Below are 27,107 nucleotides of genomic sequence, written 5' to 3'. Positions count from 1 at the left end.
AAATATATAATCAGCCATGGATATCTAAAGAAATAAAGGAGAGTATCAAATTGAAAGAAAATGCATACAAAGTGGCAAAGATTAGTGGGAAACCAGAGGATTGAGAAATCTTTAAAGGTCAACAGAAAACCACAAAAAAGCTATAAAGAGAAATAAGTTGGATTATGAAAGTAAACTAGTTCAGAATATAAAAACAGATAGCAGAAGTTTCTACAAATGTATAAAACGAAACTGGAAATGCGAAAATGGCTGAAGCATTGAACAGGTATTTTGTTTCGATCTTCACAGTGGAAGACACAAATAACATGCCAGAAATGGATGACAAGAAGGCTACAGCAGGTGAGGACCTAGAAACTACCATCATCACTAAAGACGTGTTGAGCAAGTAATGGGGGGGTTAAAGGTAGTCAACTCTCCTGACCCTGATGGCATGCATCCCAGGGTGCTAAAAGAAATGATGGGGGAAATAGCAAATGCACTCATGGTAATTTACCAAAATTCGCTGGACTCTGGGGTAGTTCCCGCAGATTGGAAAACAGCAAATGTGACACCACTGTTTAAAAAAGCAGGTAGACAAAAGTGGGTAATTATAGGCTGGTTAGCTTAAATTCTATAGTAGGGAAAATGCTTGAATCTATCATAAGGAAGAGATAGTCAGACATCTGGACAATTGTCCCACTGGAAACACGCAGCATGGGTTCATGAAGAGCAGGTCATGTTTGACTAATCTGGTAGAATTCTTTGAGAACATTGCATCTGCAGTGGACAATGGGGAACCTGTGGATATGGTGTATCTGGACTTCCAGAAGGCATTTGACAAGGTGCCACACGAAAGGTTGCTGCATAAGATAAAGATGCAGCATTGTAAGATATGTTACAGCCAATGTATTAGCATGGATAGAGGATTGGTTAACTAACAGAAAGCAAAGAGTAGGACTAAATGGGTGTTTTTCAGGTTGGCGTTCGTGACTAAGACCATAAGAAGTAGGTGCAGGAGTAGGCCATCTGGCCCTTCGAGCCTGCCCCGCCATTCAATAAGATCATGGCTGATCTGAACTGGGTCAGTTCCACTTTCCCGCTTTCTCCCCATAACCCTTAATTCCCTTGCCTACCAAAAACCTATCTACCCGAGTCTTAAATATATTTAGCAAGGTGGCTTCCACCACTTCAACGGGCAGAGAATTCCAGAGATTCACCACCCTTTGAGTGAAGAAGTTCCTCCTCAACTCCGTTCTAAACTGCTCCCCTAATCTTGAGGCTGTGCCCTCTAGTCCTGTTGTCCTTTCTGAGCAGGAAGAATCTCTCCACCTCTACCCTATCCATCCTCTTCATTATTTTATACGTCTCTATAAGATCCCCCCTCATCCTTCTAAACTCCAACGAGTACAGACCCAGTCTATTTAATCTCTCTTCATAGTCCAACCCCCTGCTTCGGGAGTTGCCTATTGCTTCATGTCGTTAGTGTGCTTGAACTGGACCATCTCAAGGGCAACATGACAGCTCAGAGACTATCTCTGTTGCTGTGCAGACACATGGATTTGGGCCTGTGTCTGTGGGAGTTTGCACGTTCTCCCCGTGGTTGCATGGGTTTCCTCCCACATCCCCAAAGATGTGCTTTTAGGCTGATTGATTGGGTACTAAATTGTCCCTAAATTGGACCTCCCTGATCCTCGCACATTAGGCGTAGGCTAAAATCATGAATAGGACACTGAGACAGTGGGATGGCGGCGCGGGCTCGTTGGGCCGAAGGGCCTGTTTCCCGTGCTGTGTTGTTCTTTGTTCTTATCTCCGGTATCAGCCTAGTTAAACTCCTCTGCACTCTCTCCAAGGCCAAAATATCCTTGCGCAAGTGCGGCGACCAAAACTGCACACAGTACTCCAGCTGCAGCCTCACCAGTGCCCTGTACAGTTGCAGCAAGACCTCCCTGCTTTTATATTCTATCCCCCTCGCTATAAAGGCCAGCATCCCATTCGCCTTCTAGATCACCTGCTACACCTGCAGACTGGGACTGGGTTTTTGCGACTCATGCACAAGGACCCCCCAGGTCCCTCTGCACTGTAGCATGCTGCAGCTTTTCGCCCTTTAAATAGTAATCCCCCCTACTATTATTCCTGCCAAAGTGGATAACCTCACACTTGCTAACAACATAATCCATCTGCCAGGTCCTCACCCACTCGCTCAGCCTATCTAGATCCCTCTGCAGGCTTTCCACACCCTCCGCACAATTTGCTTTTCCACTCATCTTTGTGTCATCAGCAAATTTCAACACCTTACACTCAGCCCTTTCCTCCAGATCATCTATATAAAATGATAAATAGCTGAGGCCCCAGCACTGATCCCTGCGGCACTCCACTAGTTACCAACCGCCAATCTGAATAGCACCCATTGATACCAACTCTCTGCCTCCTATTAGACAACCAATCCTCTATCCACGCTAACACCTTACCCCCAACTCCATGCCCCCTAACCTTCTGAAGCAACCTTTTATGCAGCACCTTATCAAACGCCTTTTGAAAATCGAGAAACACCATATCCACCGGTTCCCCTCTGTCTACCGCACTAGTCACATCCTCATAGAATTCCAATACATTTGTCAAACACGACTTCCCCTTAACGAATCTGTGCTGCATCTGCTCTATCAAACAATTCTTCTCTAGGTGCCTCGCTATTTTTCTTTGATGACGGATTCAAGCATTTTTCCAACAACAGACGTTAAACTAACCAGCCTATAATTCCCTGCCTTTTGCCTGCTACCTTTTTTAAACAGCGGTGTAACATTAGCCGTTTTCCAATCTTCCGGCACTTCCCCGGAATCCAGCGAAGATCGTGAACGTAGCCCAATCTATCAGGCAACCAACCTCCCATCCATTGACTCCGTCTATCTACACTCTGCACTGTCTCAGAAAAGCAGCCAGCATAATCTAGGAACCATGCACCCCGGATATACTCTCGTCCACCTTCTTCAGTCGGGAGAAAGGTGCAAAAGTCTGAGGAAACGTACCCACTGATTCAAGAACAGGTTCTGTCCTGCTGCCATCAGACTTCTGAATGGACCTACCTTTCTTACTAATCTTTCTCTTGCACCCCAGCTGTGACTGTAACATTCTGCACTCTCTCATTTCCTTTATATAGGGTATGCTTTGTCTGTGTTCTGCATAAGAAACAATACTTTACACTGTATACTAATGCATATGACAATAATGAATCAAATCACTTCAACCCCACCCCCACCTAACCAGCTTGAAAAACAAGGAATGGGACTAATCTATTACCCTTTCAAATAGCAAGTACAGACCTAATTTGGCCACATTTTTGTTTCAGATTCCCTTGCATTAAATTGATCTTTCTCTACATCCTAGCTATGACTGTAACAGTACAGTCTGCACTCTCTTATTTTCTTCTCTATGAATGGTATGCTTTGTCTGTAAAGCTCACAAGAAACAATACTTTTCACTGTATACAAATACACACGACAATAGTAAATCAAATATTTATCCCTCAAACAACATCACAAGAACAGATTTACTGGTTGTGTGAGCTTACTGTACACAAATTGATTCCCCCTTATTTCCACATTGGAATTGTGACAATTTCTGAAGAGCCAAAGGGTTCAAATGCCCTGAGATAATTGTCCATGAATAAAAATTTGGAACAACCTGACACTGATATCTGCGATCAAAGGCCACAGAACCTTTCTGCCTCTGCGGTCTCCTTGAGTTGTTATTTGAGAAAAAGGCAAAACTCTCCCTCCCTCCACCCAGCCTCTTGCGCATGCTCCCAGACTCTCTTTGATTCCACCAATGGGAGAGGCAGGGGCGGACGCTGACCAATCCACGATTGGGATCTCTCGGGCCGCGCGCTATTCGTCCAATCAGCGCCGCGCAATCCTCGCCCAATCAGCGCAGCGCGCCTCCCCTCCAATCAAGGCCGCGCCTCCGACCCGGTTGGCCATTGGCAGAGCGGCACTCTTCGCGGCGGGAGCCAATCAGAGGACGGAGCGGGGCGGCGCCGCCGACCAATGGGAGAGAAGCGGGTTGGGGCGGGGGGAGGGGCGGAGGCCAGCGGCCGCGCGCAGGCGCACTGGGCTTTCGCGTAAGCGGACAACATGGCGGCAGACGGGGAAGCATGAGTTATCTCATTCAAAAAGCAGCAAAATGGCTAGCAACAATATCAAGGTAAAGAGGAAGGGTGGGGAGAGGAGAGGGAAGGCGGGCGAGGAAACGAGTTCCGGGGCTGGGAATGGGGCGGCCGGGATGGATGAAGGAGGGCTAGGGGCGAGCGAGAGAGAGAAATCCATGAGGTTTAGGCCCCGGGGTATTTTCTTCAGCCTGAGTCACATAGAGTTGTAGCCCTGGGCCCATACGCTGTTGCCTCTCTTTCTCCAATAGAAACATCTCTGCAACCCCAGATTGCCTGCCCGGATTCCCTTCCATTTCACTTTCATCGTAGGCAGTTTTTAAAAAATACATCTCCATTAATCGGTTCAGCCAGAACCAGCACCCCCCGCCCCCCTTTGAGAGATAAGGGGGTGTGGGGGAGGGGCGCATGATGATTCATTCCAGCTTCTACTCTCTCCCTCTGTGTGTATGCGACCGAGTCAGTGTCTCCAGCAATTTCAACTGGAAAAGAATATTCCAGGGTGGAAGGAAGCTCAAGATGCAAGTCTGTGTGTGTTTTTTTTAAAATCACATCACTAATATTAATGAGAAATTATTCGTGTTCCGTCTGTCTCTCTGGACATTTATCCTTAAGAATGGTTAAAATGGATACCGACATTTTTATTTGGGGAGGGGAGTCCTGTTTTGCACGTGGTCTGAACCAAGTCCCTTCTGTATGGTCTCCTAGTACTATAAATACGCGCACCAGAGATCTTTTTTTTAAGCCTCGTTTACGATGTATGTTTAAAGTTTATTTATTGGTGTCACCAATAGGCGTACATTAACACCGCAGTGAAGTTACTGTGACTGTTGCCTCATCGTGCTTGTGGCACACTCACTTTTAACGTGAAGGAGGTTTGGTAGTAATATCGTCATGATTAGTTCACAGCTTTATAAAAGATCAAATTATTGTAATCCAGCATTAGCTGCCAAATGTATAGTTTTTAATATGTAAATTCTCTACCCCGATAAATCATCATAGGAATCACATGCACAAATTTATCTTTAAAGCAACCTGCCATTAAGTATTGTTAGTTTAGTACTACAAATTAGTTGAGCTAAACTACCTGTGATGAACATTTTAAAAATAGTCAACTTAATTTTTCACATTCAGTTCAACATTTGGGGGAAAAACAATGTTCATTGAAGCTTCTTGGTTGATGGTGGATTTTTTAATTGGCCTTTCTTAGAGCTGCTCTGTTCATTTTATTTTATCAAAATGAATTTAGGACAATGGGAGGTTATCCAAAAGGTCATCTTTGCCTAAGTTCTGAACTGAAATTCAGCTGTGACTGCTTAATGTTCCTGATATTTCACTTCACGCAACATGTGGATAATGCTTGAACCTGTGTACACTAATGTTCTATTTCCAGAAAATCCCTTTTATTAAGGATTAGGACTCATAGGGGAAGAGGGTTGATCAAGTACAGGGCAGGTGGTGGATTGGGTGATTACACCAACTTGATGTCATTCTTTTGGTTGCGAGGAACTCAATTTTGACTCAGTTGAATACAGAGCGTTTTAAAATATTTATACTAACCTAACAGTGTAGCTGTGAAGGCAGTAGAAAATTATTAGCCCTAGGACGATCATTAATAGTTCTAACCACTTGTTAATATCAGTTGCTTTGTAAGAGAAATGTACTTATGCTTGAGAATTCAACAGATGATGTTTTGATGCCGCCTTGCGACTATGTAGATCTCCCGAAGAAACACCTTTTTGTGATTAATTTGTTTTCTATAATTATGAAAATAATTTTCCACTTCATATTGTGTTTTTTAATTTTAAAATTTTAACTTAGTTTGCTTTGCCCAGTTCTTTTTCAATGCTGAAATGATCATGCTAAATGGAAATTCACACTCAACAACTGTGGCACTTTCAAAAGCAACTGTAAAACAACAGTATCTTGCATTTGTGCAGTGCTTTCAAATGCCTTAGGGAACCTGGACAGCAGATTTGTCTTAAATCAACATTGAAAATCATTATTATCACTGCAGTCAGTTGGACTTGCTTGTTGGAATACATCATAGAAAACTTCAAATTGATCTTAAGATTTAATTTAAACATGCGTGGCTTTTTAGTAAGCAAAACATATTTTGATGACATTACTATTGTTTCTAGTTTTCTATTATTTTATCCTGCAACAGATAAATCATGACATTATAGTAACCTATGGTTAATGCTGTATTCTGAGCAGGTTAATGCCAGAAATTGGGTAAGTGCCAAGCCATTCAATTTAATACTTGTGTGAAAATTCAAAAAAAAACTTACGACAGCAAGAATATAGAATCAAGTGCTATAACACGTCTGAATTAGGTGCTTGCCTTTTTACTAGTGGGGTGCTTTGAATGGGGAGAAATGGAGTGAAAAACCATTATTTTGTTTGTATACATTTGCAAGTGTGAAAGAAAATTAAATGTTGCTGGATAAAGCCATCAATATAACTAAAACTGGTGGCAGCTGTTGGTGTCCCAACGTATGGAAATCCAGAAGTTTTTGTCAAAGATTCCACGACCTTCCGTAGCGTACACTGTTGAAGACCCTGCAGGTGGCAGCCCTCAGAAATGGCATGAACTGATGTGAACATTCCTCCTTATGCTGTAATAGCACTGATAAGAATCACAAAAATGTTTTCTTTGTTGTATGAAGCATAATTGAGTTTTTAGTGGACTTTAAAATCAACTGAGCAACTTCGCTGATCTTAGCTTATTTTATGTTTGTGGAATGTCAAATTTCTACTTGTTAGTTCTATCCTTTAAATTTTAAGTTTGTTTTGTTTTGTATTTTCCTCATTATCTTGCATGTGCCTGATTGCATTGTGTGTATCTAAATATTTATTTCACTCCTGAAATTGTTCAGCGTGATTGGCTGTTTAGTTTGATAATGTCACTGTTCTGGACTTTTGGAGATCTCCTCCACTTGGCGCCAGCATCGTACAGGTGCCATGAAAGAGGAAATCACCAGGGTGGTGGATGTTGGGGTATAGCTTTCTTCAAGGTCAACAATGACCGCTGTCACTTCACCAACCATCGGCACAGCACACGTGGTCACTCGGACCTTCGTTCCTTTGCTGGCTCTTTGGTAGATCTCTACAATTAGATCCTATCGCATGCTATTTTCCTGTAGCCCTGCAACTGTCTTCCTTCCAAGTATTTAACCAATTCCCTTTTTAAAATAACTATTCTTTTTCACGGCCCTTTCAGAAAGTAATTCCAACTTGCTACAAGTCGCTTCTGGTTTTCTTGTGCCAATCACTTTAAATCTAAGTTCTCTGTTTACCACTGACTTTTCTGCCATTGGAATGTAGCTGCTTATTTGCTCATCAAAACTGTTAATGACTTTAAACACCTCTCAACTTTCTTCCTGCCCTTCGTCTCTGCAGAGAGCAAGTCTATTTTTTCTTGTCTTCGGTACTGTTCTGGTAAATCTTAAGGCTTTGACATACTTCCTGAAGTGTGATGTTTCAAATTTAATACAATACTCCAATTTGGTTGTAGTCAGTGCTTTCTGCAGGTTTAACCTTGCTGTATTGTGCTTTTGTGATCTTTATAAATAAAACCAAAGATCCAAAGTAAAAGTAAAGTTCATTTATTAGTCACAATTAAGGCTTACATTAACACTGCAATAAAGGTACTGTGAAATTCCCCTTGTTACTGTACTCTGGCGCCTATTCAGGTCAATTCATCTAATCAGCGCTGTGGGAGGAAACCCACATAAATATGGGGAAAACGTGCAAGCTCCACACAGTGACCCAAGCTGGGAATTGAACCCAGGTCCCTGGTGCTGAGAAGCAGCAGTGCTAACCACTGTATCACGGTGCTGCCCTTTTCAGTAGCCTTTTAACTTGAATTTATTTTTCTGCACATGCCTATTCTCTCCCTTCCTGCACCCCCTTTTAAAATTATATCAGTTAATTAATATTGCCTATCCTCATTCTTCTTTCCAAATTGTATCACTTTTTTACAGTTAAATTTCATTTGCAATGTGTCTGCTCATTTCACTGGTCTGCTTTATGATGTACTGATGTATACATGTGAACTTGGGGTAGGAATGGGCCATTTGTCCCCTGGGTCTGCTCTGCCATCCAGTAAGATCATGGCTGATCTGATTGTAACCTCAACCCCACATTCTGCCTATCCCTGCTAATTTTTGGCTTCTTGTAAGTCAAGGATCTGTCTACCTCTTCCATAAAAATATTAACTAACCCTGACTCCAACCGTCTCTGGGGTAGAGAGTTCCAAAGATTCAAGACCACCTGAGAGAAAAAGATATCTTTGTAGAATCCACAGTGCAGAAAGAGGCCATTAGGCCATCGTGTCTGCACTGTCAACAATCCCACCCTAGTCCTATCCCCATAACCCCACATATTTACCCTAAGGGGTGACACTAACACTAAGAGTCAGTTTAACGTGGCCAATCAACCTAACCCGCACAGCTTTGGAGTTTATGAGCAGACTGGAGCATCTGTAGGAAACCCAAGCAGACATGGGGAGAATGTGCAAACTCCACAATGTGACTGAGGCTGGAGTTGAACCCAGGTCCCTGGCGCTGTGAGGCAGCAGTGCTAACCACTATGCCATTGTGCTGCCCAGTTCTTGTCCCCTTCTTAAATGAACAACGCTTTATTTTTAAACTTTGTACCCTAGTTCTATTCTCTCCCACGAGGGAGAGATTCTCCTTTCAGCATCCATCCTGAGAAGTCCCCTCAGGATCTTGTATGTTTCAACAAGATCACTTCTGTCTTCTAAACTGCAGTGAGTACAGGCCCTGCCTGACAACCATTTTACTTGTAAGATGAGATGTTTGCTACTATTTGCTGCATTTTTGAGTCTTGTCATACAGCAACATCCTGTATACCTAATTCCATGGCAAGTATTTGTGTATCAGAAAGACCAGCCGTCCTAATAGAATCCCTACAGTGCAGTAGGATGCCATTTGGCCCATCAAATCTGCTCCACCACAATCCCATGTAGGCCCTATTTCCATAACATGGTCAATTTAGCATGGCCAATCAGCCTAACCCGTGCATCTTTGGGCTGTGGGAAGCCTGAAGAGACGTCACTGTGTACTTCGTCCAATCCAAAAAGCAACTGTTCACCATTACTCCCTCCTTCCTGTCCCCTCACCAATTTCCCAGGAACTTCAGTGTCACTTAGAATTTATACTTAGTTTATGACCAATTGTGGGTAGAATGCCCGTGTGCTGAAAGACTTTACTTGTGTTGTGGTAGATAGATATGTTTGTGTGTCAGCATTAGCTGTTATAAATTTCTGTCAACATTTCAGTTTTAAATTTTGTAATTTCAGCTGTTGCCATGTAGTTTCAGGTTCTCGCCAAGAGGTGGCTATTTGAGCAAGTTATTGAAAGTGTCCTTTTCATTCCTTCTTGATCTGATTATTGCACCTGTAAATTATAATATATTGACAATCAAATATAATACACACTTGTGGTAAATGTAATGATTACTGTAATGCCAAAATTTAATTTGGATGGTAAAATGATACATCCTTTAACACACTGTGTAATATCTTTGCATGGGGGAGTGCTTCTATATTGCTGAATAGTGATTAAATTGATAGTTCCAGTTGAAGATATTTGAAATGCTTCTCTACCTAGGCCTTTTTTCTGTCTCTGAGCTGGACTATATAATATTTACATAATATATTAAAGCTCCTGGTGCTTTTGAGGTTATTTGCATTGCAACATTGAATGCAGAAGGCAAGAGCTTTTTCAGGTGGAGTTGGTTGTACTGCGAGTTTGTAGCAAGCCAGTGAGTTGTAAACATTAGTAGGAGCAGGAGTAAACCATTTGGCCCCTCGAGCCTGCTCTGAAAATCAAGCACTAAGATGAAGGTAGCTCACATTTCCTGGACAATAAGGGTTGTGGAATGATGTACTCTTGTCAGGGTCATCCCTGTCTGAAGGGCATATTAAAAGTAGAAAATAGATTAACGTACCAGTTATTGAAGGTCAAGCATAACAATCTCATAAACTTAGTTATTTAGTGAAACCTCATACTTCATCTTTGTTAATGTTACCAAGTGAAGTACATTACATGTTGGACTTCAAAGAACATTTCAAAACTTTATATTTAATTTAGTTTCCAATGAGAAGTGTTATGAATTTTAGTCTGTTTGCAACAGCCACTTTAGATTAGATTTAGCATAAATCTCAACCATCTGCAGTCTGACTACATCTGTTCTGTACCAGCCACCCTTTATTACCTGAATGAGCTTAGTGCTGAATAATGGCCAATTTTTGTGGTTTGAATTTGTCCCTATTGTAACTGATTGGGAATGAATTCAACTACAGTTATAAGGAAAAAAAAGACTTTAGTCCTGGGTTGGATTTTAACTTGTGTCCCAGAGATAAAATAACGGCGTTAACTGTCCAACTGTACCACCAAATCCAAGATTTATATAGATATTTACTTTGTAAAAACACCAAAATCTAACCATTTCATGTCCACAAACCATTTGAAATCATTGACTTGTTTCTTAAAATATTTATATCAACTTAAGATATGTCTGCAATTTTGTGCAGTTGCAACAGGCACACGATGTATTGTGTAATAACTTGAGTTGTGTAACTGGAATAAATTTTATCAAAAGGATGAAGTAAATGTACAGTTATAGGATAGACAAATTTCAACTTAATTTCACCTATATAAAAAGCACAATTGAATGAGTATGTTAAAGGTTTAACAAATCTGCCCAGTGCAAACAAAAGAGCTTTCCTACCTCATGTATCCACATTGCATTGAAAGGGGCCATTTTGTTTGTTCATTCACCAAGGATCATGCACATTGTCTTTCTCATATGCAGACAACATAGCAAAATCATTCATTCACATGGTCTTTTACCTTTGCTACTAATTTAAAAATAAAGGCCTGTTCCTGTTTCGTGTTTTTAGAAACGTAATTGTCTTTTTTGGTGTCTGACTTGTGGAAACCTGTCATCATGCCTGAAGCAGCTTTAATGTTGCACTAGTGCAGCACATGGAGATCTCTCACTCCAGAATCGATGTAAAGTTGTCAGATATGCTAAGCATTGACAGATGGTGAGACCTTAACTTGTTACTGGGTATGTCTTTCTAGCTGTGTGCAAACTACATAGAGCAGCATTAGCTCTAATGTAAGGATCTTTTAAACCATAATATTGATTAATGCACTTAAAACTTAGGGAGTTTGCATGCAAAATTCTGGAGCTCAAACTTAGTATTGTGCAACCGGTTGTGCAGAGGAATACTGCTCAAACTTAATCAGCAAAACCCATGCATTCTATCAGAGAACTGATAGGCTTTCTGGGATTCCTGAGTAGGTATACTATCCATTTTATGACTTGTAAGGTTATTTGGAACCTAGACTCCACATTGACAGATCTACCCAGTTACAGTCTTCCATCTTGCAAGATGATGGTTTACACTGATCAGCTCTGTTAAGCCTGTCTGGTGTTAACATTCGAAATTGTAATGCCCTCTCCAAGGACTGGGCAAACTTTATGGAGACTCTGGCCCTTTGAACCATCAGGGTCCATTCTCCACCTTCCAGGCAACATTAATAGTTGGTTAATTAAGCGATTTGGCAAACTGGAATACCCTGTTTTCATTATCAGATTGCTGCATCCGTAAGAGTTTGCTTCTGAATTTTCAGTGCAAAGCATGTCATTTAGAGCTACTTTGACTACAAAGAAGACTACCTTATTACTTTATCAAAATTTTTAATTGTCATTATGGGCTAACATGGTGTGAATTCAGTGAGACATTATGATAAAATCATTGTGTTCTATTTAAATGTTTGATAGCAAACTGTTTTAGTTAGATTGCGTCAACATGTTAAATTATGAAGTAAATATCATGAGGTTTGCACTTGAATAAAGACAAAAGCTTCTCACCTTCTGTGAAGCTGGCTACACTAAAAGCTATTAAATTTACACTTCTAAAGGAAAAATAAGAGCTGTAACAATTTTTTACCTTGGGATACTTAAAAGCTATCAATGTTTTTAACAAAAGAAAATGTCTGTCTTTTACAAAAGGAGGTTTTAAAGAAAATGTCTTTATATTGTACCTTATTACTACCTCATCATGTCCCAAGATATTTTATAATCAATGGGTTACTTTCAAGATAAAGCCACTGTTATGTAGGCAAGCATGGGAGCTAATTTGTGAACTGTCTGATACTGCATAATGCAGATCTAACACACCGCCAGTTTGAGGCAAATGTGTGTAGCGAGATGGCCCAAGACATTGTGTTGAACACGTAAGTCAGAGATTCCTAGATGAGAAGGTCTCTGGTTCAGTTTTTGACTTGTACTCCATTAACTAATCTTGGCCATGTTAAACTATGATTTGGGGAGGTAGTGGCATTATAAGAACATAAGAATATAAGAAATAGGAGTAGGCCATCTAGCCCTTCGAGCCTGCCCCCGCCATTCAATAAGATCATGGCTGATCTGTCGCTGCTCAGTTCCACTTTCCCGCCCTCTCCCCATAACCCTTAATCCCCTCTCCTAACAAAAACCCATCAACCTGCGTCTTAAAAATATTTAGCGAGGCAGCCTCCACCACTTCAACGGGCAGAGAATTCCAGAGATTCACCACCCTTTGAGTGAAGAAGTTCCTCCTCAACTCCGTTCTAAACCACCCCCCTTTTATCTTGAGGCTGTGCCCCCTAGTCCTACTGTCTTTTTTGAGCGGGAAGAGTCTTTCCACCTCTATCCTATCCATCCCATTCATCATCTTATACGTCTCAATGAGATCTCCCCTCATTCTTCTAAACTCTAACGAGTACAAGCCCAGTTTATTCAGCCTCTCCTCATAGCTCAACCCCCTCAACTCCGGTATCAGCCTAGTAAACCTCCTCTGCACTCCCTCCAAGGCCAAAATATCTTTGCGCAGGTGCGGCGCCCAAAACTGCACACAGTACTCCAGCTGCGGCCTCACCAATGCCCTATACAGCTGCAGCAAGACCTCCCTACTTTTATATTCAATCCCCCTTGCTATGAAGGCCAGCATCCCATTCGCCTTCCTGACCACCTGCTGCACCTGCAAGCTGGGTTTTTGCGACTCATGCACAAGGACCCCGAGGTCCCTCTGCACCGTCGCCTGCTGCAGTTTTTCGCCCCGTAAGTAATAGTCCTTCCTACCATTCTTCCTACCAAAGTGGACCACCTCGCACTTGCCAACATTAAATTCCATTTGCCATTTCCTGGCCCATTCGCCCAGCCTATCTAGATCCTTCTGTAGACTCTCCACACCCTCCGCACAATTTGCCGTTCCCCCAATCTTGGTGTCATCAGCAAATTTCGACACTCTACACTCGGTTCCCTCCTCCAGATCATCTATATAAATGGTAAAAAGCTGAGGCCCCAGCACCGACCCCTGGGGCACTCCACTAGTCACCATCCGCCAATCCGAATAGCACCCGTTGACCCCCAGTCTCTGCCTCCTATTTGACAACCAATCCTCTATCCACGTTAACACCCTACCCCCAACTCCATGTCCCTCGACCTTCTGCAATAACCTCTTGTGAGGCACTTTGTCAAACGCCTTCTGAAAATCTAGAAAGACCACATCCACCGGCTCTCCTCTATCCACCGCCCTAGACACATCCTCATAGAACTCCAGTAAATTTGTCAGACACAGCTTCCCTTTAATGAAACCGTGGTATTGTCACTGGACTAGTAATCCAGGGACCTGGTTTCAAATCCCACCATGGCAGATGGTGAAATTTGAATTCAATAAAAATCTGGAATTAAAAGTTTATTGATTGTAGAACCATTGTCGATTGTTGCAAAAAACCCTGCCTAATCCTTTAGGGAAGGAAATCTGTGAACCCTACCTGGTCTGGCCTACGTATGACTCGAGACCCACAGCAATGTGATTAACTCTTTCTGAAATGGCCTAGCAAGCCATTCAGTACTAGGACAATTAGGGATGGGCAATAAATGCTGGTCCAGCAAGTGACGCCCAAATTCAATGAATGAAAAAGTAGTATACGGTGCTAGGGAACAGTGTATACTCAATATTCTGATTCATGCAGTTATGTTTGTAAATTAACAGTCAGTCGTCCTTATCTACTTAAATTGTACGCAACTGGTCCAATTCATCTTGCTGCATTTTCTTCACTTGGAGTTTAAAAATAGTAGTAATATGGCTACCATTAAGTGAAAATTTGTGGTTAATCTGGGGTCAGTCGAAATGATGAAACATTACTGAATTTGTTGCTGAAAATTGCTACCTGAATCTCATTTAGCTGGTGAAGGAGAGGATAAACTACAGAGTAAATAAATTTGGGCTGTTTTATTGCTATTTGTTTTCACCTACTCAAACATTTCAAAAATGGGAATGGGGATTTTCACATCAATGTAACATTTTGTTTTCAGTAAGTGCTGTGCTTTATTCTGATTCTGCTTTTGAAAATCTTTTGAACTTTGATTTTTAATCTCAATTTTGAGGATATTTTACAACATTAAATTTTATAGAATATACTCTCTCAAATTTGAAGTGAGACTCTTGAGCATATTGTTTTTGTCATGTATTATTGGAGTCTGATGAAATGTGTGACTAGTATAAATGTTTTGTGTATCAGTGATTGTATTTCACAAATCCATGACCATGTGCTGGTGAATGAATGAGCTAACATTCCATGATGGCTTTTTGAATAAGTGACAACTAGACTTTAACGAGTCATCGTAATTTAAGCATGTGTTTAGGTACATGGATTCCTTCCTTTTGTCTCTCCCCTTCTCTCTTTGTAGGTAATTTAGTTTTGTGGCCTGTTGATTGTTTCCATGGATTTGGGATGTGCAAACTAGATTATAGAGTACAATGGCTAATAACCTCATGGAGACTTGACAGTAGTTAAATGGTTAACGATGGCTAGTCAAAAAAAAAGCTTTTGCAATACTGTTAATACTGCAATACTTTTTCCAAAAAATTGTAAAGATAAATCAGTTCAAATTTGGCTATATTTAAAGTGCGTTTCAGTCAATTTCTTTCAATACAGTATCTGCGATACATCAGTACGCTTGCCATTACAGGTTATATTTGCAATGTACAATTGTGTTTCATGTCAAATGTTAACAGACGTATATAGCCAGAGAGGTTTTAGATGATTTGCAGCCCCTCTTCATACTGAGGCCACTTTGACAGTGGCCTATTGATGCCTACCCCCAACTGTGCATGCCTCTCAGCATTTCGATCTGGATCGTGGAATGTGCCAGTTTGCAACACCCTTGAGCTGAACCAGATAGCATTCCCTCACCATCACCAAAAGTGCCCAATTCATTCTTTGTAACATTGTTGATTCCCACCCTGCCTCAGCACGTCGAGTGTTGAAATCTCAGGCGTGCTTTTATCTCCAGACTAGACAACTCAAATGCTATACTGGCTGGCTTTCCAACTTCCACCCTTCACCACAAAGCTCATCCAATTCTGCTCGTATTCTGTCCGCATCCTGCTCACCCGTTACTTCTGTTCTCACTGATTTACACTAGCCTCAGGTGCCTTGATTTGAAGTCTCTTCCTGGTCAAATCTCTCTGTGACCTCATTTGTTCCTAGTTGCAGGATAAAAGGTAGGCCATTTAAAACTGAGATGAGGCAGAATTTCTTCAATGAGGCTGGTGACTTTTTGAACTTTACCCCAGAGGGTTGTTGAATTTCAATCATTGAGCATGTTCAAGACAGAAATTGATGGATACTTGTTACTAATGACATAGGGATACAGAGGGAAAAGGGTGTAGGGGTAGATAATACGCCATGATCTGTTTGAATGGTACAGCAGGCTTGATGGGCCAAATGGCCCACTTCTAATTCCTAAGTTCCCATTTCATTACCATCTCCCACCCCACATTCCTCCCAAGAGCACTGTATTCATCCAATTCTGGTCCCTTGTGAGCACACAGCATCGCAACATTAGCTATTTCTTCAGCTGTCTAACTGTGGCATTTCCTCAATTACTCCTTTCAAGGCATTCTTTCGCAGTAATCGCCCATCCAAATTATTTCCCTGTTGACTTGATATTATTTACGCTGACTTAGAGCATGGCATTGGTAGGAATGGACTGTTACAAGGGTGGAGGTGGTGGTTTTGGCGATGAAGGTGGTGTGCTGTTAGAAAGGATGCTAAAGTTGCAAACAATCTGGTTCAGCAGAGACAGTGACCAGGGAGAGGAATCACTGAATGGAATTTGTTGCAGATTTTAATAAAATCCAGAATAATTTTGCACCCCACCCCCTTAACTTTAATCTGGTGGTAGAAGTTCCAAAACCAGTCGTACCATGCCTATTGTCATATTTTCCACTGAGAGGTAGCTATATAAATGATGTAGTGACATTGTCGATGGACTAATAATCCAGAGATCCAGGGTAATGTTGTGGGAACCGGGGTTCCAATCTCATGGTGAAATTTGAATTCAGTCAAAAATTAAAAGTCTAATGATCATGAAACCATTGTTGACTATCATAAAAACCCATCTGGTTCACTAATGTCCTTTTAGGGAAGGAAATCTGTCATCCTTACCTGGCGTGACCTACATGTGACTCCAAATCCACTGAAAAGGGTTGAGTCCTATTTTGGCCCAGCCAGCGACACCCACATCCCAATGAATATTAAAAAGTTGATCTTGTTTTTGTGTATTTTTCATGAGGAATTTCTATAATACCGATCCATTGTTCAATCTTTTGTCCTTGACCCTATCTATGCATGACTGTTCAGATTGACGTGGTTGTGGTAACTGTGGGCCAGAAGAAAGTGGCTCAGTGATCATTTTTTTCTTTTTTGTTCTTCTGTTGACTTTCTGCATTAGTACTTGCCACAAGTCCAGGTTCACAGGAGGTGACAGTTATTTGATAACCTTAACCAAAGTCTTTTACAAACCTGGCTCATGGCATTTTTGGTTTAGTTGTTGTGACTGTGGGAAAGTTCAGTCTTTCCTTGTGTCTTGGTTTCATGTACATTGTCTTTGAAGAAGGAGGCTTATGAGAGTGAGGGGAAACTGATTTTATTGCAAATTAAAGCATAGGATGATTAACACAGCTGAGGGATCTAGGTGGTGTACAGCTTGGACAGCAGATAGAAATCTGAGACCTTTCAGATTTATATGGCTGTCTTGCATATTTAATCAGAGACGTTGGTACTTGTAATCCGGTCAACAAAAAAAAGCTGTCTTTATTTTAAAAGATCTCTAATTTTGGTAGAAAAGTCAAATTTCAACTTAATTGTCACAATGTGTCCTTTTATAATACTGTGGAACCTACCTCACAGAGCATGTAGAACTTGCATTTGCCAAATTTAAAAATCCCAAGTGTTCTGTCAGAACTCCTTAACAAACTTGGACATTTAAACTTGAATTCGCAGCACCTCATTGTTTTTAAAACCTTGTTCTTTATTTTGACCGCAAATTGCCACTAATGTCATACTTTCACTATGAAATCCCTGTGATTTGATAATTTCAGTCTTAATTATGTTAGTGGTGTCAGGGAAGTTTAGCAAATCCAGACTTGGCCTTCACCCCCCTGAACACTCATGCCTGAGTGCTAATTTGGCTCAGCACGTACCTTTGTATCAAAGTTGTCGGTTCAAACACGCAAACTGGCTGACGTTTCGTAAGTATTGTGAATGCAGGATTTTTGAATGCTTTCTTTGCGTTACTGATTTTCTGTCACTAAGTGCGGTGAGATTGTAAATGACCATTGTCAAAACTCATGCTAAATCGTTAGAATGACAGGTATTGGACATTCCCATATTTCCTTTAGTTTTAAATCTTTTCATAGTTCAGCTTTCTTTCAGCATCTAAGCTTCAACACAGCAAATTCTGTTGATTGGCAGATATTAACCAAAGGCTCATCATACAGTGAAATGGCGCTAAGGAATATAATTTTTGTTTTTAAAAAAAAGTTTATCGATTGATTTAGTCACAAGTAGGCTTACATTAACACCACAATGAAGTCACTGCGAAAATCCCCTAGTGGCCACACTCTGGCACCTGTTCGGGTACACTGAGGGAGAATTTAGCATGGCCAGTGCATCTTCCGGACTGTGGGAGGAAACCCACACAGGCATGGGGAAAAAGTGCATACTCCACACTGACAGTGATCCAAGCCAGGAATCAGACTCAGGCCCCTGGTGCTGAGGCAGCAGTGCTAACCACTGTGCAGTGTTTTTCTTGTAGGTTTTCAAAGATGTATTGAAAAATATTGCATATTTATAGTAACCCGAGAGAAGAAAGTTTGAGGTGTGAGTGCTCCGAATCTGGGAAGACACTGGCAAACACACACTTCAGTTTGTTAAAAGTTCAATTGACAGTGTTTTAAAAAATTAGAAATGGCAGTTAGTTGGAATATGTGCAATCCCTATTATAGAATGTAAGGGATTGGACATAGCTCCGCACAACATTGAGGGCCGAAGGGCCTGTACTGTGCTGTAATGTTCTATGTTTCTGTGTATATAGAATGTGTACTATGAATGGCTGTTGCTATGCAAAGTAATGTATATTCATTTCTCTTGGGTTTTTCCCTGAACGTAGCAATGTTTCTACACTCGTAGCTGTAATTGGTCACTGGTATGTGGACAATACGAATCAACTTGTTCCCTTCCCATTCATGCATGACTGCTTCAGCCTCCTTGCTGTTCAGAATTTTTGTTTTATATAAGTTGCCATGTAAGATGTGGACTAAAACCGTTTCTTGGGTGGTGCACTTGGCTTCCAGCACCCGAGTTGCTTCATCTCTTGGCTCATTATCTCCAATATGCGAAACAGCAAAGTAAATGTATAATGACATGTCTGGTGATCATTTCAGATTTGTAAGTTTTTTTTAAAAAAAGAGAACTTCAAGCAGTATTTCAGCTCTCTGAAAATATTACTGATATTGGCATGTCCTTTTCATACAGGACCTTGAAATGTATCATGCAAATCAGTGGATGTTTTTCTTTATCGTTTGCCTGTGTATCTGCCTGCTTCTGTGCACTTTGGCTGCCATTCTAGTTGTTGTGCGGATTACATTTCTTTCCCTCCCCTTAGATCCCTTTTTCCCCATCTCACTTTATTGTCCCTTCCTCTTGCCCCATCTCAACTACAAATTACTCCTTGGTTGTCTCACTATTTGACTGTCATATCAGACTTGAATCTCCATTAATTAAGGTCGCAGCTACCTGTTACGTGTCATGCCCTCTACTGAGGCATCTGCCAATACTTCCATTGTCAGAGCAACAATAAGTATTGCTGCAACACAGCCACCCCCAGCCATCCACATTTTGTCCAGCACTGCCCTTTTATACTTCCGCCAGTGGACCAACAGTCACCACCAAAATATTTACACAGCTAGCAAAGCATTTGCCATCCCAACTGTGATCTTATTCTGGGCAACTGAGGTGACATTGTGGTGTTGCCTTGTTGTTTTTTGTGCTACTTATCCTGTCTAAACTGTCATGGTGGCCATGTGAAATTCATCACCAAATCACGCCATGTCATCTCCCAAAGCTGGCCCAGTTCTTTTTTTCTTCCTTTGAACATATTCCCTTTTTCCCACCTTTGTTTTTAAAATCCTTCGTTTTGACTATGTCTAGCCCCATCATGATGATGGCCTCCCTCCTTTTAGCCCTCAGTCACAAATCACACTCTCTGTGGTGAGTTTTTCACTTCAACCTTTCTGTAGCTTTTGGTATGGTTGACTGCTGAATTGTCTACTGATGTGCCCCCTTGGTCCAGCTCAGTAACCTTTATCTCTGAAGCTTCCAGAATACTCTGCATTCCTCTGACTGGTCCCTTAGGCATAACCTTTGTCCCACTTAGTCGTTGTTTTATCAGTCTTTTGGTGTCCGTGTTTTTCTACAATTGAAGGTGGCTTACAGCTGCAAATAATGTAATGCAGGTTGTGATTTGCATTAAACCACAAGACTGACTCTCAAACTATAAAAAAACCTCATAATATTTAAAATTAATGTACAGGAGTGTCACTTAGCTATACCAGTGGTGACTGTCTACTTTCCATAATGCTTGTAAGAAAAGTGTATAATGAAGTGAAATGCAGAGTAAAATAAATATCTTATGTACAGTTTACCTCCTTGGTTGACGTTGTGCTTATAATTGAACTTTGATTAATTGCACTTTTTTTATGAGTCCTTGTGTGCAAATCGTCTGTTACATTTATCTGTAATGGCGACTGCAAGTACAAGTATTTAATTGGCAGTGAGTGATTTTGGGTCAATCTGAAGATATAAAAGATGCTACATAAAAGAAAATTGTTTTTGTTGGTAACTAAATTTGAGGTTATAATTATTAATCCTTCCTAATCACAAAAGGAATTCGGTAGTTCTAACATCCTGGGACGACTACTGTTTTGCATTTGATTTTATAAATTTGATAAAGGACTAAAATAAATCTGATCTACAATGTTTGAAATTTTGCTTCAGATCTGTATCTAACCATTGCTGATATGAGAGAGCAGTTCTGTTTCCCCACCTGCCCCCTTCACTGTCAACTCTCCAACTTTGTACTTGACACATAGACCATGTATTATTCTCTGCTATACTCTACATCTGTTTCTTTGGACTTAATGTTCTGTGGTATTCGAATGACAACAAATGTATCATGGTCACACGTACCAAAGGCCCAAATATCTTGATCCAGAAATTCAAAAAATTGAATACAGTAAGTAAATCATGTAATATATATCTTAATTCAGTGAATAAAAGATGAGCCCATTTATTTGGGCAAAATTTATATTTAACTTAATTGACTCAACATATAAGGCAATCATATTCCACCTGCCCCTTCACCTTAGAAATGCATGCTTTACTCATTTCATATGCCACAGACTGTGCTGCCATGATTACATGAGCACTTCCAAGCAATGAGCAGACTGTAAGTGGTGAATGCTGAACGTCAATGGATCTGCTGAAAAATGAATGAAGTCCGAAACTGGTTTGAAGTTGTAACATTTGCTGACTTGTCAGCCATTCTGAGGGAACTTGGTGTTACTCAGAAACTGAAGCAAGAGCCGGAGAAGATGGCGATCCACCCTGAAGATATCCAAGACCAAATGCTGCATCAGAATAGGCACAAGCCTGATCTTGAGAAGTATTTGGGTCCTCAGAAATTGTCAGTGGTTACATCAACACCAGAAATGTAATGTGTTTACACACACTTAAGTGGGTCAAATCAAACCGAGCCCAGCAAATATTTCAGAACAACTGCTAGTTACTTTATGGAACAAAAATGTAGTATGGCAGTTAAAGATCAAGGTAACTCAGACTAACAAAAGTCCTTGATGCAAAAATTACCAGTTTTCAGCAATTCATCAGACAGTGGCAAAATACAAATACCCATTGTGTCATATCGATAATATAGATGAAAGGCTCATGAGTTTCGATATACCCAGCAACCAAACTGTGGAGTGGAAAGGTTTGAAAATATTTCTAGTGTAAATGACTGGACTTGAGATGAAATAATTCCCTGTGGTACCAATCTGCACGTCCAATGGAATGAAGTTGAAACGTGGTAATTTTCAAACATAAAACCATGCTAATCGTCAGGCATCCCGCAGGATTGTTTATGCATGTCCATGATACCAGTTGGATGGTTGAGAATGGAGTGAAATAGTAGACCGATAATGGATAGCTTGTGTGAAGAAAGGAACTTATTAGTGCAGATACATTAGGGTTGCATCTAATTGATGCGCATGCGAGCAGCAAAATAGCACCCAAATTACATGTTGCAGTTTTCAGCACAAATGCAAAAATGCCAAATTTCAATCATCACAGCAACTTATACAACACAGAAAAGGGTGATGATTATTTAGCTAATTCTGATTAATTGTTGCTATGGTGAAAGCAACATGACACATTGCTTGTCAGGAATGAAATGGATGTTTGTCTGCTGCCACTTGTCTCCAGGCTTTCTCCTGTTCATCCATGTTTAGTTTCCATTCATGTTGCTCTTTCCTGATTCTTAGCCTTGGCAAATACTAACAATGGCTGACAAGTTCTTAACTTAAAGCTACTTTTGCTCCCAAATGCAGCCACTGTGCTTTAGATTTCACCTATATGATAACTCAGTTTCCCAACTGCTCAAGTGCTTAAAAGAGCATAAGTAGACCATTTGGCCCATTGAGTCTGCTTCACTTATTCAATGACACGACTGATCTGATAAGATAATCCTCAACACTTTATCCCTGTAACTCTTGATTCCCTTGCTGAAATCTGTGTCTCATCCTCAAACGTAATGATCCAGCCTCTACAACCCTCTTATTATGTTGGTTTACGTCGCACTGCGGACTTGGCCATCCTGCAGGTAGACAAGTCCCCAGGGCCTGATGGGATATACCCCAGAGTACTGAGAGAAATCTCTGTATCCTCACTAGCTACAAGGGAGTCCCAGAGGATTGGAGAATAGCCGATGTTGTTCTGTTCTTTAAGAAGGGTAGCAAGAATAATCCAGGTAATTACAGGCCGGTGAACCGGCCTAATCAGAATACTGATTAGAATGTTAGTCTTTACAGCTAATCTGGTCTTTAAGGTGCAGGCAATGTGAGTGGAGATAGCATTAAGCATAGGTTAAAGAGATGTGTATTGTCTCCAGACAGGACAGTAAGTGAGATGTGGCAAGTCATGGGGTTACAAATAGTGTGACATGAACCCAAAATCCAAGAACAAGTGGTGTTCCTCAGGGATCAGTACTGGGACCTTTGCTGTTTGTAACATACATTTTCCTCCAAATCATTTATATATAACTGGATTAATTAGTAAGTTTGCGGATGACACAAAGGTTGGTGGATTTGCGGATAGCGATGAGGACCATCAGAGGATACAGGAGGATATAGATCAGTTGGAGACTTGGGCGGAGAGATGGCAGATGGAGTTTAATCTGGACAACGTGAGGTAATGCATTTTGGAAAATCTAATACAGATAGGAAATATGCAGTAAATGGCAGAACTCTTATGAGCATTGAAAGGTAAAAGGATCTGAGTGTACAGGTATACAGGTTCTGAAAGTGGCAGTGCAGGTGGAGAAGGTAGTCAAGAAGGCATATGGCATGCTTGCCTTCATTGGGCATGGTATTGAGTTTAAAAATTGGCAAGTTATGATGCAGTTTTATAGAACCTTAGGCTGCACTTGGAATATAGTATTCAGCTTTGGTTGCGACAGTACCAGAAGGTTATGAAGGCTTAATGAGAGGGTACAGAAAAGATCTGCCAGGATGTTGCCTGGTATGGCAGGCATTAGCTATAAGGAGAGGTTGGAGAAACTTGGTTTGTTCTCACTGGAGCGACTGAGGTTGAGGGGAGACCTGATAGAAGTCTACACAATGATGAGAGGCATGGACAGGGTGGATAGTCAGAAGCTTTTTCCCAGGTTGGAAGAGTCAGTTACTAGGGGGCATAGGTTTAAAGTGCAAGGGTCAAGCTTTAAAGAAGATGTACAAGGCAGTTTTTTTTATAGTGGGTGCCTGGAACTCGTTGCTGGGGAAGGAAGTGGATACGGTCGTGACTTTTAAGGGGCATCTTGACAAGTACATGAATAGGATGGGAATAGAGTGATATGGTCCCCAGAAGGGTGAGGAGGGGGCGGTGTGAGTTAGTTGGGCAGCATGGTCTGTGCAGGCTTGGAGGGATGAAGGGCCTGTTCTTGTGCTGTAGCTTTCTTTGTTCTCTGTGGTGAAGAATTCCACGGATTCGCTACTCTAAGAAATTCCTCCTCATCTCTCTTCAATGGGTCACACCTGACTCTGCAATTATGCTTTCTGATCTTAGGCACCCCTACAAGGGGAATAGCCTCTTGACGTTTAGTTTTTGTTTGCGACAAAGATCTTTCCATCACTTCCTGTTCCAGATCATTCCGTCAGTTGTCTGCACTGGTATGAGTCAATGTCTTTTGTTTAATATGTATACCATGTGATGTTGCTTGACCCCATTGGATCAGCTTCTGCATGTATATAAAGCTTCTTTCCTCTATCCATTCTGTCACTGAGTCGCTTTTATTACACCTCTCCTGCTTCTATCACATTCTGTCCTGCACTGCCAACTCAGTTTATGCTTTTGTCACATTGTATCTGAGGTCTCCTGTTTCCTGTGATTCTTTAATTCAAAAACTGCAACACATCAGGTGGCATAGTGGTTAGTGTTGCTACCTCACAGCACCAGGGACCAAGTTCAGTTCCGGCCTCAGGTGTGGAGTTTGCACATTCTCACCAGGTCTGCGTGGGTTTCCTCCAGGTGCTCTGGTCTCTGAAAGTCCAAAGTTGAGCGAGTTAGGTTGATTGGCCATGCTGAATTGACCCTTACTGTCAGGAGGGCTAGCAGGATAAATACAGCAGTTACGGGGATAGGGCCTGGGTGGGATTGTTGCCAATGTAGGCTCAATGGGCTGAATGGCTGTTTTCTGCACTGTAGGGATTCTGTGACTCTCCAGAATACTTTTGGATGATGCCTCACCTACTTTGGGACTTGTAATCCTATCATCTCCATCTTCCTAGTCCCAGACCAGGAAAGTTTGGCTGTCTTGAATAATATATATATTCGTGTTTACATTGATACATTCAACAGTAAAACAAACCTTAACTGCAAAGACACAAGATTGTATGGCACCTAAAGCCAACTATTTGTTTGGATGTTTGCTTCAAATATTTTGATGACATAATAGGCAAGGAGATGGAAGCAATTGTAATAGGACTTTATTGGGTTATTTTGGCTTGTCTCCTGAAGGACCGGAGGTATTGAATGATGCAGCTTAGTGCAGCAAATTAAAATTTCCATATACTGAATACTCCAGCAGTTCCCCGGTTACTGTGATTTGTGGTTTTAGATATTTGCTGCATCAACTTTGACTCAATTTTTGCCTTAGAATTTTTTTCTAAAGCACCTTGATTTAAATGTGTACATTGAACTATTATAAGATGTTAGAATGTTATAAATAGCATTTTTAACGTGGGTGAATACAGAATAATTTTTCTCAGAAGATAAGTATTTGAATCATTTGTAAAATAAGCAAAATACTATGGATGCTGGTTTCTGAAACGAGCAGTGGATGCTGGAAAAACTCAGCAGCTCTGGGAGCATCAAGGAGAGAAAACAGTTATCGTCAAGTTCTTTTTGTTCTTAAATTTGCAACATTTTGTGGCAACCTCTCACAGCTACACTTAAATATCTGACATGTTCTCTCTTGATGAAGACCAACTCTGCTTATGGATGCTGCAAGACCTGCTAAGTGTTCCCAGCATCCTCTGCCCTTGATTAGTTTAGAAGGTCTTTTTAAAATTATTGTAGGTATTTCAGTTTTAATTTTTACAGAATTAGCTGAATGTCTGAGCAGTTTCTATGTCTAGATGGAACTGTGGGCGGCACAGTGGTTAGCACTGCTGCCTCACAGTGCCAGGACCCAGGTTCGATTCCAGCGTTGGGTCACTGTCTGTGTGGAGTTTGCACGTTCTCCCCGTGTCTGCATAGGTTTCCTCCCACAGCACCAAGATGTGTGGGTTAGTTGGATTGGCCATGTTAAATTGCCCCTTAATGTCAGGGGGACTAGCAGGATAAATATGTGGAGTTAAGGTAAAAAGCCTGGGTGGGATTGTGGTTGGTGCACCTTCGATCTGAATGGCGACCTCCTGCACCGTAGGATTTGATAATTCTATTTGCCATTGTTTTGCCAGAGATGGAAAAAAATATGAAATTGAGTGAAAACTAAAATTGAGTGTAAAGTTTTTATGGTTCATCTAGATAGATCTAATTGTAATAGTTTTCTCACAAAAGATCCAGTAAGTAATTCCTGTGTCGGTAATTTTGTGGTTGAATCTAGATTAATTTAATTGTTATTTCTCTAATTGATCTAGTATTTCCAGTGAGTAACTTTGTGGTTACTGTACATACAAGTGCACAAGTCAAATTAGTTTTTAGGCAAAAGGCTGAGGAGCTAGCTTCAAATTTTACACTTTAGATTGCAATTTACAAGTCGACCCTATATTTTTGGGCACAAATTTAGGTTTACATTTGACGTATGTCGACCCCCTCTCTTTCTGCCCAAGTGCTATACGCTCATTAGGCATCTACCTCAACTTAACCTCAAATGCACTCGTCTTACATGTGGGATCAAGCAGGCAATACGGGCGATGTTGCCAAGAAGATGTACAAGTGTTTACATGCGCTGACACAGCAGATCTTGCAGGACAAATTACAAACAGAAATGGCTTCTCCGGCAAAAAGAATGAAGTACAAAGCTGGTTTAAAAATGGCAGTTAATGTTCTACTTGGCATACAAATCCACCCATGTTGTTGGAAAGATTTTTGCAGGCTTTAATCGTCAATGTGTATGTTGCAATCTATAGTACTTTCAATTAAAGCACACCCAACACCTAACATGGCGCTCAAAAGAATCTGCCAGTTTATTCCCCCCCAAAAATCTAAAATCAACCTACATTTTTCCTATTTTAATTGTCAAGAGGAAATTGGAGGAAAACAGATTAATGCTATGATTCCAGCTGATGTTGCTACTGGACATGTCACACCCCAAGATGGAACCTGGCCTGATTGATCCGAACTTTATTTTTCATTTAGAAACCCGAGGGCAGCTAATTAATAGAGCCACAGGGTCTGGCAAAGGACTTTAACAAAATAAAACACTCATTAAACAAGAAATGAACGATATCACACTTTTTTTACCCCAACCATAACTTTACAGATATTTCAGAATTGTAAGGTCAACATGAGTCACAAATTCTATCTTGTACACTCATGTTCACTGTAAGTACAGCCCATGCACACCAGTAGGCGATATATGGCCAAATGCTTGTCCAGATGCTTGTCACATTGAGCCACTTGTTGTCTCAGAAGCTCTTTTAACTTGGATTTCCAATCTCCACTCTGAGAACTCTTCTTGGAATTTTTTCCCAAACTATGCTTTCATCTGGACAAACAACAAGGATCCACCTCCAGGATATCAACCTCTCATTTCCCCAGAT

At 41.0% G+C, this 27,107-nt stretch overlaps 1 protein-coding gene across 1 annotated transcript in view; it reads left to right on the top strand.

Moving 5' to 3' along the window:
- Positions 1 to 4,081: 4,081 nt before the first annotated feature.
- The window catches only part of usp10 (ubiquitin specific peptidase 10), a 69,176-nt gene continuing 46,150 nt past the window's right edge, over positions 4,082 to 27,107 (top strand). The window contains exon 1 of the mRNA XM_080186733.1: positions 4,082 to 4,176. Within this exon, the coding sequence (XP_080042859.1) occupies positions 4,156 to 4,176 (21 nt within the window). The 5' untranslated portion in view covers positions 4,082 to 4,155. The remainder of the gene's footprint in view (positions 4,177 to 27,107) is intronic.

This window comes from Carcharhinus amblyrhynchos, chromosome 4 (assembly GCF_965287045.1).
Source record: "Carcharhinus amblyrhynchos chromosome 4, sCarAmb.v2.hapA, whole genome shotgun sequence".
Classification (NCBI taxonomy): domain Eukaryota; kingdom Metazoa; phylum Chordata; class Chondrichthyes; order Carcharhiniformes; family Carcharhinidae; genus Carcharhinus; species Carcharhinus amblyrhynchos.
The sequence above is the reverse complement of the archived record's forward strand: the minus strand, read 5'-3'. Positions and strand labels throughout refer to the sequence as shown.